At 40.5% G+C, this 15,288-nt stretch overlaps 1 protein-coding gene across 4 annotated transcripts in view; it reads left to right on the top strand.

The window, feature by feature from the left end:
* The window catches only part of CEP120 (centrosomal protein 120), a 97,004-nt gene that overhangs the window by 26,945 nt on the left and 54,771 nt on the right, over positions 1–15,288 (top strand). For all 4 annotated transcript variants that reach the window (XM_041761549.1, XM_041761551.1, XM_041761550.1 and 1 more), the window contains 4 exons: positions 4,314–4,470; positions 5,821–5,935; positions 8,961–9,102; positions 13,706–13,854. In XM_041761549.1, coding sequence (XP_041617483.1) covers positions 4,314–4,470; positions 5,821–5,935; positions 8,961–9,102; positions 13,706–13,854 — 563 coding nt within the window. The remainder of the gene's footprint in view (positions 1–4,313; positions 4,471–5,820; positions 5,936–8,960; positions 9,103–13,705; positions 13,855–15,288) is intronic.

Genomic DNA, 15,288 nt, shown 5'->3' on the forward strand with positions numbered 1-15,288 from the left:
AACCTCGAGGACCGGGTCGGGCTTGCGCGCTCTCCTGGCTCTTGCTCACAGTTTTAGTTAGTTCGGTCTGCTAGGCGATTGATTTAAGAATGATCTCTCAAGGGAGTGTGAGCGCTCTTAGGGGCAGGTGATGTTTAACGTGAGCAGTCGGAGCCCCAGAGAATGTAGGAAAAACGATTTCCGTCCGAAGCAGCATGTAGGTGCCTCTTACATGTGAGCTTAGTGTGCCTGCAGAGCACGTCCTGTTCAGCGGCCCCTGGTCAAGCCATTTGCGAGAACTTTGAGGCAAATACAGATTTCCTGCAGTATTGCAGAGGCTGTTCCCCTTTACAAGCCTTGATAGGGGTCCTAGAGGTCTGGAGTTGTCCAGACTGTTATACGGGCCTCGAGGTTTGGCTTGTTGAATACCTGACATTTGATTATGGGAGGCTTTTGGAGTGTTTTAGGCACTGTGCTGGGAATGGAAGGATAGGAGAGCCCCAATCCTAAAAAGTCAGCGTGCAGAATGTGCATTTTTCAGGGTGTGGAAGAAGGAAAGACAAGCTCTGGGGATGATTTCCCAACGGAAGTGATATTGATTTGGGTCCTAAGGGATGATTAGATAGGTGTCAAAGGGGAGGAAAGGAGGGCTTTTCATGCAAAGGGAAGAGCCAAGAAAACTCCAGGTATGGAAATACAAGGCGTATTGTGCAATTGCTTAAATTCAGTGTGGTTGGAAAGTAGGTTGCCGGAAAGTGGAGGACATAGGAATTGGTAGATAGATGGAGGACAGGTGATGAGTAACATGACAAGTCATCTGGAGTGGACCAGAAGGATGGCTGGACTTTTTTTTTTTTTAATTTTATGTATTCACTCATGAGAGACACACACACACACATACAGAGAGAGAGAGAGAGAGAGAGAGACAGACAGACAGGCAGAGGGAGAAGCAGGCTCCATTCCATGCATGACGTGGGACTCGATCCCAGGTCTCCAGGACCACACCTGGGACGGAAGGTGGCGCTACACCACTGAGCCACCCAGGCTGCCCGACTTTTTTTTTTTTTTTAAGCACTCAGTGGAGGTTTTTTGTGGAGGCCTGGCATGATTTGGAGGATGAAAGTGAATGAGTTATAGTGAGTTTTGGACCAGAAAGCCTGCCAGAAGCTGTAAACTCTTGAGGCATTTTATTTTTATTTTTAAAATAAATTTATTTTTTATTGGTGTTCAATTTGTCAACATACAGAATAACACCCAGTGCTCATCCTGTCAAGTGCCCACCTCAGTGCCCGCCAACCAGTCACCCCCACCCCCCGCCAACCTCCCCTTCCACCACCCCTAGTTCGTTTCTCTTGGGGCATTTTAAACTGTTAGGTTACTTGTTGTTTTAAAGACAGAGGATTGAAATCCCCTTGTCATTTGGTCAGTAAAAGCTTTTGGACTTGCCGCTTGATCCCTGCAGGGCAAAGGAGGAAACTGAAATAAAAGGCGTGCACTGTCTCTCCCTTCAAGGATGTAGTAGTCTGTTTTCTTGGGGAGATCAAATTCAGTTGCAGGACACAGTATGTTGGGAGGCGGTAGAATATTAAAAACACTGGATGTGGGCTGTAAACATTGGTTTTGGGGATGAGTTGCTATGATGTGCTTAAGGGCCGTGAGTGTTAAGTAAGGTTGAAAGAAAGTCCTTGCTGGCAATTAGATTACCCAGGCCAGCAGCGATGGAGTAAGTATGGTGGATGGAGTGGTGGAGAGGTCTGTAAGATGCCCGGGGTCAAGGGAGGTGAACACTGAGGAATATTCTGGTAAAATAAGCTTGTGTAGCTGGAGTGAATAGACCCTGGAGGATTTTGACAGCCAAGGAGTTTAGAGTTCATGCTCTAAAAAAGAGGGAGTCGTCCATATTCCTAAGTAGAAGTACATTATTTGCAAGTTTAGTAGCGGTGTTGCAGGGAAGAGAACTTGGATTCAGGGATGTCAGTTAGGTGTTGCCACAAACATAGCTACCACTGGCATGTGTGCCTGCCTGCAAACCAGCTCCTTTTGTTTGTGTTTCCATCCATCATTGTAACTGTGTTGTTGCCGCAAGCCCAGAACCTGAGAGTCCTTATCTCCCTGGGTAGGAGATCCCCACCTTCCATCCCCACTTTCTCCATCCCCACCTTCAAAATGGTCACCAAGTTTTGTTAGTTTTATTTTTAAAATAATACTAGGTGCTTTGTGTAAACTGGTAAATGAATAATTTTCCACTGTGAGTGCCCTGCTTTGAGGTCCTCATTATCCACCTAATCTAATGTAGTAATCTCTTCAGTAGTCTGTTTCATGAGTGGGGTTTTTTTTTTCTTTTTCCTTTTTCAGAGAACGTCTACTGTTCTTATCACTAGGGTAATTGTTTTGAAATGCAAATCTTATTAAGATCCTTCAGTGTCCTAAGGGATAACATCTCTACTTTTTAGAACGGGATTCATGGGGGATCCCTGGGTGGCGCAGTGGTTTGGCGCCTGCCTTTGGCCCAGGGCGCGATCCTGGAGACCCGGGATCAAATCCCACATCGGGCTCCCGGTGCATGGAGCCTGCTTCTCCCTCTGCCTGTGTCTCTGCCTCTCTCTCTCTCTCTCTCTCTCTCTCTCTGTGACTATCATAAAAAAAAAAAAAAGAACGGGATTCGTGGCCCTTTATGATACATCTCTTGCCTACTTTTTCAGCTTTACCTCCTCTCCTGTCATATGTTCATATATTTCCAGCTCCTTAGTTAAATTGAGCTACCTGTGGTTTCTTGACTTTAGCTCTAGAAATGCCCTTTATTCAAAAGAAAATGATGAGGTTTCTACCATGAGCAAAACTGGGGCACCTGCTGATTCCAAGGATGAATAAGACAAGGTTTCTGTTCTCGAAGTATTGTCTTTGGAATGAGACAGGCACCTTTTCGTTCCAGTACATATTCTCTGTTCTAAGGCCAGTTGGTGCTTTTAGTTATGATAGTGTGACTGAAAATACAGGTTTTTTGACATCGATGAAATTCATCTGGGTAAGCCGGTGATCTTTTAGAGCGGCTCAAAATGAGTGCAGGGAGAGGCCTCTGTGACTGCTAATTGGGAGAGCTGAGCCACATGTGGTAAGACTTCTAGATGGGGAGTTTCAAATGAGAGCTTCAGGTTGAAAGTCACAGGATTGGGGATCCCTGGGTGGCGCAGTGGTTTGGCGCTTGCCTTTGGCCCAGGGCGCGATCCTGGAGACCCGGGATCAAATCCCACATCGGGCTCCCGGTGCATGGAGCCTGCTTCTCCCTCTGCCTATGTCTCTGCCTCTCTCTCTCTGTGACTATCATAAATAAAAAAAAAAAAAAAAAAAAAAAAAAGTCACAGGATTGCAGTCAAGATCTCTCTGACCTCTTCCTTACAAAGTAGCTTGTACCAGGGTGAGTAGCAGCTGGGATGTATTTATTTAACAGTGGTCAACACTCATCTCACCAAAATATGCCTCACCAGACCTGTAAACAGGTTGAATGTTTGCAGTGTTTTCAGTTTCTCTTTCCACTAGACCCTCAATTCCTTAAGGGCAAGTACTCTCTGTATCCCAGCCTTTGTCATAATTAATACCTGACTCTGATGTGCCTTCAGTAAACAGGGAAGGAATGGAGCAGGCAGTACCAGTGGAAAATGATGTGTAGACAGAATATTTTATTCCTTTTGATCATTTACAACATTGTCCTTGAGATTTGAATGAATCTGTAAAGAAACCTGTGTCTCTTTTTCCCTGGCCAATTTGCTGAGTATTTAGGCAAATTAAGATACAGGCAAATTAAGAAACAGATTGTCTTTTTTTTTTTTTTTGCTAACTTGATTATTTCCCAACTCTCCTGACAACTTCATTGTTCCATATTCACTGCTGGTATAGTAATACCTAAAATAGTGAAATCACATTTTTAATTGTTTAATACTACGTTGGCATTGAGATCTTTGCTGCTCAGAGGGCAAATCAAGGACAATAGCATTGACCTCAGATGGGATCTTGTTAGAAATGCAGCCTCTCAGGCCCATCCTAGACCTAGTGAACCAGGATATACATTTTAGCAGGGTCACCAGGTGATTTCTGTGCATGTTGATGTTTGAGAAGGACTAGTTTACAAATTGTAGCTTTCACTTTGATTCGTTTGTTGTGAACCATGAATTTGTACATGTTTAGTAAGTAATTAGTGGAATATAGAAGTCAACAATTCCTGATGTAGATCAGTTTTTAAAATGTGCTTAAAAAATCATATTTGAAAAAAAATTTAAAAAGATCATATTTTGATGGTTGTATGCTTCTGATTAATCCTTATAGTCTATTAATTCCAGGTCGCCATTTCCCCAAGCGTCCAAAGCATATGCTTGTAGTAGAAGCAAAGTTTGATGGAGAACAGTTGGCTACCGACCCTGTGGACCACACTGACCAGCCAGAATTTGCTACAGAGTTAGCCTGGGAGATTGACAGGAAGGCCCTTCATCAGCACAGGTGACTGCTGTTCTCAGTTCCTCTTACTCTGTGTTTCAGGCTCCTAGAGATGAGTAAATTTATATCCTATTAGATTATAGTAACAATGATAATAATACCTGTTTAGTAGTTTTGTAATGTGCCAGATTTTCAAAGTACTTTGTAGTAATAATTCATTTGGGTGTTAGGATTTCCTCCCCATTACGAGTGAGGCCTCAAAAGGTAAGTAACTTGTCATAAGTTAGCTGGTTGGCTGTAGAGCCCAGCCATTTGACAGCTAGAGCCTGCATCTCTAACTGCTATATCTAGTTTTTCTGATGTCTGAGAGAATAGATGTTATAGAAGGGAATAGATAGATATTCTGTAATGATGTCTAGCCAATATTAATGAGGGTTGGAACTCATTGTAATTTCTATTACTTCATTTGTTATATATACTTGACCTGCCAAGGACATATAGATATATGTATATAGTAACTACATAAAAGACTCTAATATAGGGCAGCCCGGATGGCTCAGCAGTTTAGTGCCGCCTTTAGTCCAGGCGCTGATCCTGGAGACCCAGGATTGAGTCCGACATCAGGCTCCCTGCATGGAGCCTGCTTGTCCCTCTGCCTGTGTCTCTGCCTCTCTCTGTCTCTCTCTCTGTCTGTCTCTCATGAATAAATAAATAAAATCTTTAAAAAAATACTCTAATATATTTTATTCTTGATTTTAGACATATAAACATTGGGTATCAGGACATAAAACAAGCTTAAAGTTAGAATGTCTTATTTCTTGAACTCAGATAACTGGAAACAGGCAAGAGCACAGATACTTGTATTTTAAAAAGCATTGAAAAAATATTTTTCTGGGAAACACAGAATGACTTCATTCCTTGCTATGACCTAGGACTAGAACAAGTAAAATTGCAAAGTTCAAAAATGAACATCAGGAGAAATTTCTTTTTTTCTATGACTAAATTTGTTGGATTTGAGAGGATAATAAATTCTTAGAGGAGATCACAGTTTTGTTTTCAGTGGCTTCTGGAATAGTTTGTGATTTTATGGTAATTAATTCCTAAGTTTATTTCATTATTATAGTGACAAAGAGAGCTTTAAATATTTATTTGTATTTGTAGTTTTATGTGTGTGTGAGAGTAGGAGGAAAATATTTTGAAATCAGTCTTTGAATATTACTTGGTATAAAGATAAATGGGTGTAATTAATAGTTGGGATCAGTTGAAGAATATTTCAGAAAATATAGTTTTCAGTTATCCAACAAAATTATAATTGTCCTAATAGTAGGGGGCAGCTTTTTCAAAGCTAACAGAACATGAGTTCAATATTAAACAGAAGCTACTTTATCTCTAATGTAAATTGTTACTTTACAGGTTGCAGCGTACTCCTATCAAACTGCAGTGTTTTGCCTTGGATCCTGTATCTTCAGCCAAGGAAACTATAGGTTACATTGTTCTAGACTTAAGAACTGCTCAAGAAACAAAGCAGGTACTAGCCTTTTGATGTTTTGTTACTGATTGTGTTGTGGATTTGTGGTAGATGCTAAGTTGATGGAAAGGACAGGGAGTATTGGACCTGAAAGGTGGAGGGTTGAGCCTGGATGGCACTTCTTATCTTTCGGTTGATAAATTTGATTTAGAAAATCCTGGTCTTTTGGTCATTTCTTTGACCTAGAACTATTTTTCCCAAAGGAGACTCTGTGAGCTCAAACATATGGTCACGATACTCTTACCTGGAGCTTAGCACGTTCACCTGCTGAGCTTTGCTTTGAGTGGTAAACCTCTTGCAGTGTTCCTCCCTTCAGTGAATGATCCCTACTCTTCTTCCAGGCATGCAAGCTCCAAGTCCAGGAGTCTTCCTCCACACCTCGCTTTTCAGGCCATCATGCACCCCTTTCCAGCCACCCCGATCCAGCTACTGTTCTATATTTTCACTGTCTCAATCCCAGCCTCAGCCACTGTCCTTTCTTTCTTTCTTTTTTTAAAGATTTTATTTATTTATTCATGAGAGAGAGAGAGAGAGAGAGAGGCAGAGACACAGGCAGAGGGAGAAGCAGGCTCCATGCAGGGAGCCTGATGTGGGACTTGATCCCGGGTCTCCAGGATGACGCCCTGGGCTGAAGGCGGTGCTAAACCACTGAGCCACCCGGGCTGCCCACCACTCTCCTTTCTTAACCATGGCTGTGGTAGTAGCCATCTCATTGGTTTCCCTGCTTCCTGCTCCTTGAATTGCTCCTGTAGCAGTCGGAATGAATAAACTTACTGCAATGCACTTAGGTGATGTTAACAGTAACCCCCACCCCCACCCCAACACACACATACACAGGAACATACACACAGAGAAGGGAAAAGAATTCAGGGTTTGATTCCTAGGTCAGTGCTTTGTGTTACTGAAAATGTTTCTTTCATCTGTTTAAAATCTCTCTAACGTTTTTTTATGTTACTTTGGAAATGCTTTACTTTCAATTTTTATTACTTTTGTCACAACTCTTTTAAGAGAAAACAATTAAAAACTTGTTTTTAAAGTCCTTTATTTTTTTTATTTAAATTCAGTTAGCCAACATATCATACATTATTAGTTTCAGATACCATTTTTTCAGTAATTTATCAGTTGCGATTAACACCCAGTGCTCATTACATCCTTTATTCTTGGTATGAATCCTGAATTAGAATTCTGTCAAGAGGGGATCCCTGGGTGGCTCAGCGGTTTAACGCCTGCCTTTGGCCCGGGGCGCGATCCTGGAGTCCCGGGATCGAGTCCCACGTCGGGCTCCCGGCCTGGAGCCTGCTTCTCCCTCCTCCTGTCTCTGCCTCTCTCTCTCTCTCTCTCTCTCTATCATAAATAAATAATAAATAAATAAATTAAATAAATCTTTTAAAAAAAAATAATTCTGTCAAGAAACATTGATCTGTTACCAACATTTTCACTACTGGTGGCCATGATATTTACAAATGAGCCAGGTAGCTTAGCCCAAATTTGGAATCCTTCAAAAGAAGCTGAAATTTTAAAATGTTTCACAAGATAATCTTTTTCTCCTTCCTCCTGGAGTACTATTCCTCAGCCCTCTGCGCTCGGGTTCTGAAAAAGGTTTTCTTTCTTGAATCTTAACTCCTCGATCATGATTTTGTCCCTGATTCACTTGATTAGCTTTACTGCAACTTGCACAGGACACTTCTGCAGTGGCTTTGGTTACGGAGGAGGTAAATTCTCTTGAGGGGAGGATACTGAGGTGGTCTTGCCTGTAAATGCTTTGGGCATTCTTCCTCCTTACCCCTTACCTCTGGTCCCATAGGGCACTTTGTTGTCATGTTTGCTTTTTATCACTATTAGGGTTAAGGAGAAATGTTTCAGAATTAAGAATTTTAGGAAAACCAAATGTCTTGCTTATTCTCTCCTGTTTATTAGCAGAAATACTTGAATTGGTGAGTAGAACGTATGAAGTTCAAAATAAATTGATTCTCTATAAATGAACATCAACACAGAAAAGCTCAGATTTGTTTTTCTGACTTACGTAACGGAAAAATATATCATAAATTCTTTAAGTTGCTAGAATTCTTTTTCAAGCTTATACTTAAAATGATAAAATATCTATCATAGAGAATACATCAAGAGACTGAGTTTTTGCTTTTAAAAAACCTTGGGTGTAGATTTTAAAGGCTATGGCCTAGTTAGTACTCTTTAATTTATCAAACGAAAACTTGATACAAGACAGCAGCTTTTGGTTTTGGGCTTTCTGTATAAGCACCAGTTCCTGCGGATTTATATAACAGCGGTCAGAGTAAGAACGCTGTTTCCATTGATTGCATTGATGCTCTGGCAGGAATGAAACTGGTGGTCCTGGGCCATGACCCTCAGGCTGGCTTGAGTACTAGAATTTCTCAGAGTTACTCTGGTGAGGGTGTTGAGGTAATCCAGGCTGTTTGATTCTATGAGAAAGCCTTTGTATTGCAGTCAGGTACATGGTTCATAACCCAGAACTCTACCTCAGGTCTCTGCTTTACCGTTTTGCTAGTATCTTTTTAAAAAAATGTTATTTATTTATTTATGAGAGAGACAGAGAGAGAGGCAGAAACATAGGCAAAGGGAGAAGCAGGTTCTGGGACTTGATCCCAGAACCTCGGGATCACGACCTGAGCCAAAGGCAGACGCTCAACCACTGAGCCACCCAGGCATCCTGCTAGTGTCTTTTGTTAACACCAGCTTTCCTTTTCCCTCATTTGATAGATGCAGAACAGCAGAAATGGGATATGCAGGCATATGCTGGAAAAAGTGGAAAATTAGGGCTTAGGGGTGTGGAAAGTTGGTAGTGTACACTTCAGGTTTCAAGAGGAAGTTCAGTTAGCTTCCTAATAAGCAGGATGAAATTCTTTGGATGAAAATCTGAAAGATATTTTAAAAGAGGAGAAAGTACTGAGGAACTACGGGAAATATATTTGGAACTTTAGAGAATGTTGCCTACTCTCGTCGATGTCCTGTTCATTATTGAGATGTTTGTGTTTTTTTTCCTCTGCAGGCTCCAAAGTGGTACCAGTTGTTGAGTAATAAATACACCAAATTCAAGGCTGAGATCCAGATAAGCATTGCTTTGGAAACAGATACAAAGGCACCAGTGGATAGTTTTAAAGCTAAAGGAGCTCCCCCTCGAGATGGAAAAGGTTTGTGCATCATCCCTAAAGACATCTCTGAAAAAGTTGGAACTGTGGACTAAGACTTGGGGAATGTGGAGTGTATGATAGGGAAACACATGCAGGAGTGTAAACTGATGTTACTCCAGTGCACCAGACAGGTGTGGTGATGCTGTTAACCACGCGACACTTCCTGCTCTGAGCTCTTGTTTACAAAATGTAGAAAGAGAGCAGGATTTTCCTTTCTTCATTTGGTATGTAACTGAAGAAAGCAGAATTCTGTTTTATTAAAAATTTAACATTGAGGAAGATTTTCTTCCTGGGATGAGTGCAGGAGAGTCAAAAACTTAAACTGTTTTCTCATCCCTTACTTGTTAACAGGACCTTCATATTTTTTTTTTTTTAACTAATAAACATTCTTTTTATAGAGCATTTTGAGATTTACAGCAAAATGGAATGGAAAGTATAGTGTTGCTATATACCCTGATCTCCCTGGCCACACAATCTTCCCACCATCAGCATCCCTCACCAGAGAGGGCGGTTGGTAAAATTGACGGACCTACCTTAACAAATTACTATCACCCAAAGTTCATAGTTTATAGTAAGATTTATTTCTGGCAATTCATAGTCTGTTTGGACAGAGGTGCAATTGCAGACACATCTGCAATTGTAGTATCCTACAGAATAGTTTCACTGCTCCAAAAGTTGTCTGCTCTACCCCCTTCCCCCCCAACTCTGTTTTGTTTTGTTTTTTAAATTGAAGTAGAGCGGACATAAATGTTCCATTAGTTTCAAGTGTGCATGGTGATTTGACTAGTCTCTTCCTTATGCTGTGCTCACCACATATGTAGATACCCTCTGTCACCATTCAGGGCTTTCAGAGTACCATCACTGGATTCCCTTTGCTGTACCTTTCATCCCTGTGATTTCCTTGTCATGTCCCATTACTGCAGACCAGTACCTCCCACTCTTCCTCACTCATTTTGCCCTTCCCTCTACTCCTACCCTCAGCAACCATCAGTTTGTTGTTGGTGTATTTATAGATCTGATTCTGCTAGAAATATATTTTGCATCATCTGCCCACAAAGACAGTTTTATATCTTTATTCCCGCTTGGCGTGCCTTTGTTTCCTTCATTTATCTTACTGTATTAGCCAGGACTTGCAGTATGATACTAAAAACACTGATGAAAGAAGATGCCCTTGCTTTGTTTCTGTAGGGTTTTTATGAATGTTCTTTATCAAGTTGAGGAAGTTACTTTCTATTTGTAGTTTGCTTAGGGTGTTTTATTAATATCTAGTATTGGACTTTGTCACATGCTTTTTCTTCATCTTTTATACCATCATGTGGTTTTTCCTCATCAGCCTTTTGGTGTGATTAATAGTAACAGATTTTCCAATGTTGAACTAAAAACTTTCATACCTGAAAAAACTCGCATTTGGTTGTGGCGTATAGTTCTTCCTAGACATAGTTACGTTCAGTTGACTAATATTTTGTTGAGAATCTGTGCATGTATATTAATGAGAGATAGTGTTCTGTTTTCATGTAACCTTTTGTCTGGTTTTGACATCAGGGTAATGCTGATCAATTTGACATCAAGGTAATGCTCATAGGACAAGTTGGGAATTATTTCCTCTGCTTCTGTCACCTGAAAAAGATTACAGAGAATTGGTATTTTTTCCTTGAATGTTTGCTAGAATTCACCAGTGAAGTCATCAGGATGTGGTGCTTTCTGTTTTGTAAAGCTATTATTGATTCAATTTCATTAAATGATACAGGTATATTGAGATTGTATGAGTTTGGGCAGACTGTGTCTTTTAGGGAAATTGGTCCATTTCATATGGGTTATTGAATTTGTGGGTATAAAATTGTCCTCATAGTATTCCTTCAGTATCCTTTTAATGTCCATGGAATCTGTAGTGAGGTCCCTTACTTGAGATGATAATTTATGTTTTTCTCTCCCTTTCTCTTAATAACATTGGCTATGTGCTTAATGGTTTCATTGATGTTTTTGGAGAGCCAGCTGTTGTTTTCTTGGATTTTCTTCATTGACTTCCTGTTTTCAGTTTCAGTGATTTTAGCTCTAGTTTTTATTATTTCTCTCCCTCTGCTGGCTTTGAATTTAAGTTGCAAAAATTTGCTGCTCTTTTTCTCTTTTCCTGAGATAGAAGCTTGGATTTTTGGTTTTGTTTTGCTTTTTAATATACCTTGTCACTTTTTGTTGAGGAGTGGACATGATCTATGGGGTAAGAAGAAAATGGGCCTTCAGTAACATAGAGGTGAGGTGTGGGGAGAGGGGGAGCTTTCTGTGATTGAGTCTTAGTCTTTGGATGAGCCTATCTGATCTAGGTCATACATCTGTGGCAGGAGTACCACGGAAGTGGTGCTCTCTTCTCATTGCATCTTAGCAAGTCGCGTGCAATTTTGATTTGTCCCATTACTGATGATATGATGATACACTGGTTACTTGATTAAAGTAGTATGTGTTCTCAAATGTAAACTTATTAATCTTTTTTTCTTAAGTAACTAATATTTGGTGATACATTGTTAAAAATTATGAAATTACTCTTTCCTTATCAAATCTTCAATTTACGTATATTGTATAAATTTGGACTTAATGGTGTTCTCTTTTTGTGTAATGGGCTAAAATACTTACTATTGTTTCTCCCAGATGTGTGCAAGCAGAGCCCCTTCAAGCTGCTGCTGTTTCCTTTAGCCTGTCTCTCCATAATTCTTTGAGCTTTTCCTTGGTTTCTGGCATAGGAAGATGGTACAGACTTATTTTGTTATTGCCCTGTCTCAGCCCTGAATGCAGTTGTTAATGTTTAGGGAGCCTTGCTTCCTTTTAGTAAAGAAGGATGTTTAGGAGTCAAGGTCTAGGTAAAAGGTATGCCAATTGCTACCGGGGTGTTCTGCTCCCAGGGCCTTCCTGTGGAACATGTGAGGGAGATGGTTCATGAATGTATACATATTCACACATATATACAGAAATAATGGATATATATACATGCACCAGCACCCCATACATATATACCTTGATATCTGTGTTTAGCCTTATATTGAGTGAACAGTGTATATTCACACTGACACCTTCAAGTTTTATAACTCCCTGATAAAGGGAGATCTGTCATAGTTACTCTTTTAATTTCTAATCTCTGCTGATCATGCTATTTAATGGCTGTCTTTATTTAAGTGATTGTCACGGGCTGTGCTAAGTGCTTTACTTCCATTATTTAATTTGTTCTTCTGAAAAACATTATAAAAGCTTTGTAAAATTAAAAATGGGAACTGAAAGAGATCATATAGTTTCCCCATAAAACTAGTAAATGCCGGATTTGGGATTGGAACCTTGGTCTGTTGTTGGAGTGTCTCTGCACCTAACTAACCATTGTTGCTATTTTTAGCCAGTGCTGCAGTAAGTTTGTTTCTTTTGGGTTAACCCTGTGTGCCACACCACCTGCCCCCGTGCCCCCCCCCCCCCAGTCCCCTCATCAGAGTCACAGCTGTCCTTTCAGCAGCCCGAATACTTAGGAAACACTTGTGTTTTTGTTTTTAAGATTTTATTTATTTATTCATGAGACACACACACAAACACAGGGGGGGGGGGGGGGTGGAGAACACAGAGGAGAAGCAGGCTCCATGCAGGAAGCCTGATGTGGGACTCAATCTCGGGACTCCAGGATCATGCCCTGGGCTGAAGGCAGGTGCCAAACTGCTGAGCCACCCAGGGATCACCAACATTTAGTTTTAAACTGATTTTCAAGCCAAAGGTGTAATTGCTCTGGCTGCAAAATAGGATAGGGTGTGCATATATCTGAGGTGTGCATTATATCACTTCTCAAAATTGTTTCATGGTTTCTTCTTCTTCTTAGAAAACTGTCCTAGTCTTTGAGCATGGCCTGCAGGAAGGCTATATGATCAGGTGTCTGCTCCACATCTTCCTGTGTGTGAGTCCTCACCCAGTGATCCAGCACTGCACACACACCTCAGTTCTCCAACCACATGCTTTCTCTTCCCAGGCTTTGTAATGCAGTTCCTTCTGCTTGGAACACATTTTCTACTCCCTTATTATCTATTCATTCACCTTTCTCTTCTTAGCCAGGTTGGGCTGACTTTTCAGTTCCTAGTTTAGATCGACTTCTTTGGGAAACCTGTGATGCCTCTTCCCTGTGGTTTATTAAATTAAAATGTTAATGTATTTGGAAATAAGGATTTTATGTGCAGAAAGAAAATGGTGGTTAAATAAGGTTTCTTTGGAGAGTGTGTTTATTTTATTTATTTTCTAAAGATTTATTTATTTATTTATTCATGATAGACCCAGAGATTGAGAGAGAGGCAGAGACACAGGAGGAGGGAGAAGCGGGCTCCCCATGCCGGGAGCCTGACGTGGGACTCGATCCTGGGACTCCAGGATCGTGCCCTGGGCCAAAGGCAGGCACCAAACCGCTGAGCCACCCGGGGATCCCCTGGAGAGTGTGTTTAAAAAAGTAAATAAATAAAAGGAAACCTTACTGAGGTACTAACTATATCCTTGAAAACTGCCAAGCAAAATACAAAGCTCAACCAGCTGTCAAAATCTTAAGGTGGTTTTATAGCAAACCATAATGTAGTTTAATTGCGTTTTCCCTTTAAAGTACCTGCCAGCCTATATGGACTTGACCCAAAGGACATTGTGGCAGTGCTGAATGAGGAGGGAGGCTACCATCAGATTGGACCAGCAGAATATTGCACTGACTCCTTCATTATGTCGGTGACCATTGCATTTGCCACCCAACTGGAGCAGGTGAGACTTTTCTTCTGATTAGTAATTCACAGCTGAAAATATTGACTATTTTTTTTTTTTAATTTGCTTTTAGGTATTAAAAGGCAAGTTGTGAGTGGACTTTTTTCTTTTAAAAGATAACGTAGGAAAATGTTTTCATTCACATCAGAAAGCATTTCTGCCTAAAGAAAAGAGTAAATTGGTATGAATTTCTTAGTAAGAGAATAAATGAAATCTTAGAATTTAGAAGAAAGACCATCCGTAAACACTATTTCCTGTTGTACTGTGTGGCATTATAAGGACTGGCCAGAAAGGATATTTTTCAAAGTATTGAAAAATTGACTTTTTAAAATTGTGCAATGTTGGAAACCCGTGGTCTCAGTCATACTTTAATAGGTATCATCTGCGATTAGGTTTTACCTTATTTACAAACTAACACATTAGCGATTTACTGCTTCTTGGATGATGCCAGAAGACAAAAGATTCTTTGGTCAGAGACTAAAGACTGTATTACTCTCAGCACAGCAAGCAACATGAACATCTTCGTATTGCCTGCTGTTTTTGTTAACCCGTGTCTCAAGGGGTGACACACAGGTGCTCGAGTGGCTGCTCCACACAGAGCGGGTTTATATCAGAGCTGAGGAGCATAGAACCTGGGGAATATACCACTTTAATTGTAAGTGGTCCTGGTATCTGTCCAGGAAGACACTTGACCTAATCCCTTGAGGTTACCAGCTGCATAAGCAACCCTGGGAAGAGGCATTGGGGGAAAGTGGTCTGGGCCTTGTGAGCTTGGTGCCTTCAGCAAGAACTGTGGGTATGCACAGGACCTATGCCAACGTTGCCTCCTTTGCAAAAATGGCTCAACACAAAATGAGCTGTTATTCCATCGTCTTTTTTCAGGATCAAACCCAGTTTTTTCAATGATAGGTTGGTCTGCAGCAGCTGAAATAAATTAATATTTTCAAAAATAGAGAATATGGCTTATGACTTAAATTTTTACCATAGTATTAACTTTTTTAGAGGTACAAAGCTCACACGTAGTCCACATTTATAAGCAAAGTACTTGTAAGTGACTGTCACACTCCCCCCCCCCATATATATATATGAAATATATATTAGGAAATATTTATAATTTTGCCATACCAAATTCATGCTTTTCCTTTCTCCGTCAGTTTCCCTTTTTTTCATTAAAGCCCTGCTTATAGATTGGCTTTACCTTAATATGCCTTTCTGGCTCAGAGGGTGGGAGGCTAGATGTCCACTGTCTTTTCATTAACCACATAAGACTACACAGATAATGAGGCTACTAACTCTTGTATTAGTAACTAGATGTGAGGCATTTTACATTACCACTTGAATTTTTTTCAACTCTCTGAGGAGGCATAATTTATCATCACATATTGTTGTCCTGTTCTGTGAAATAGGCATTATACTACTATGTTGAGTCTTACC

This window comes from Vulpes lagopus, chromosome 7, assembly GCF_018345385.1.
Source record: "Vulpes lagopus strain Blue_001 chromosome 7, ASM1834538v1, whole genome shotgun sequence".
In the NCBI taxonomy this organism is placed as follows: Eukaryota; Metazoa; Chordata; class Mammalia; order Carnivora; family Canidae; genus Vulpes; species Vulpes lagopus.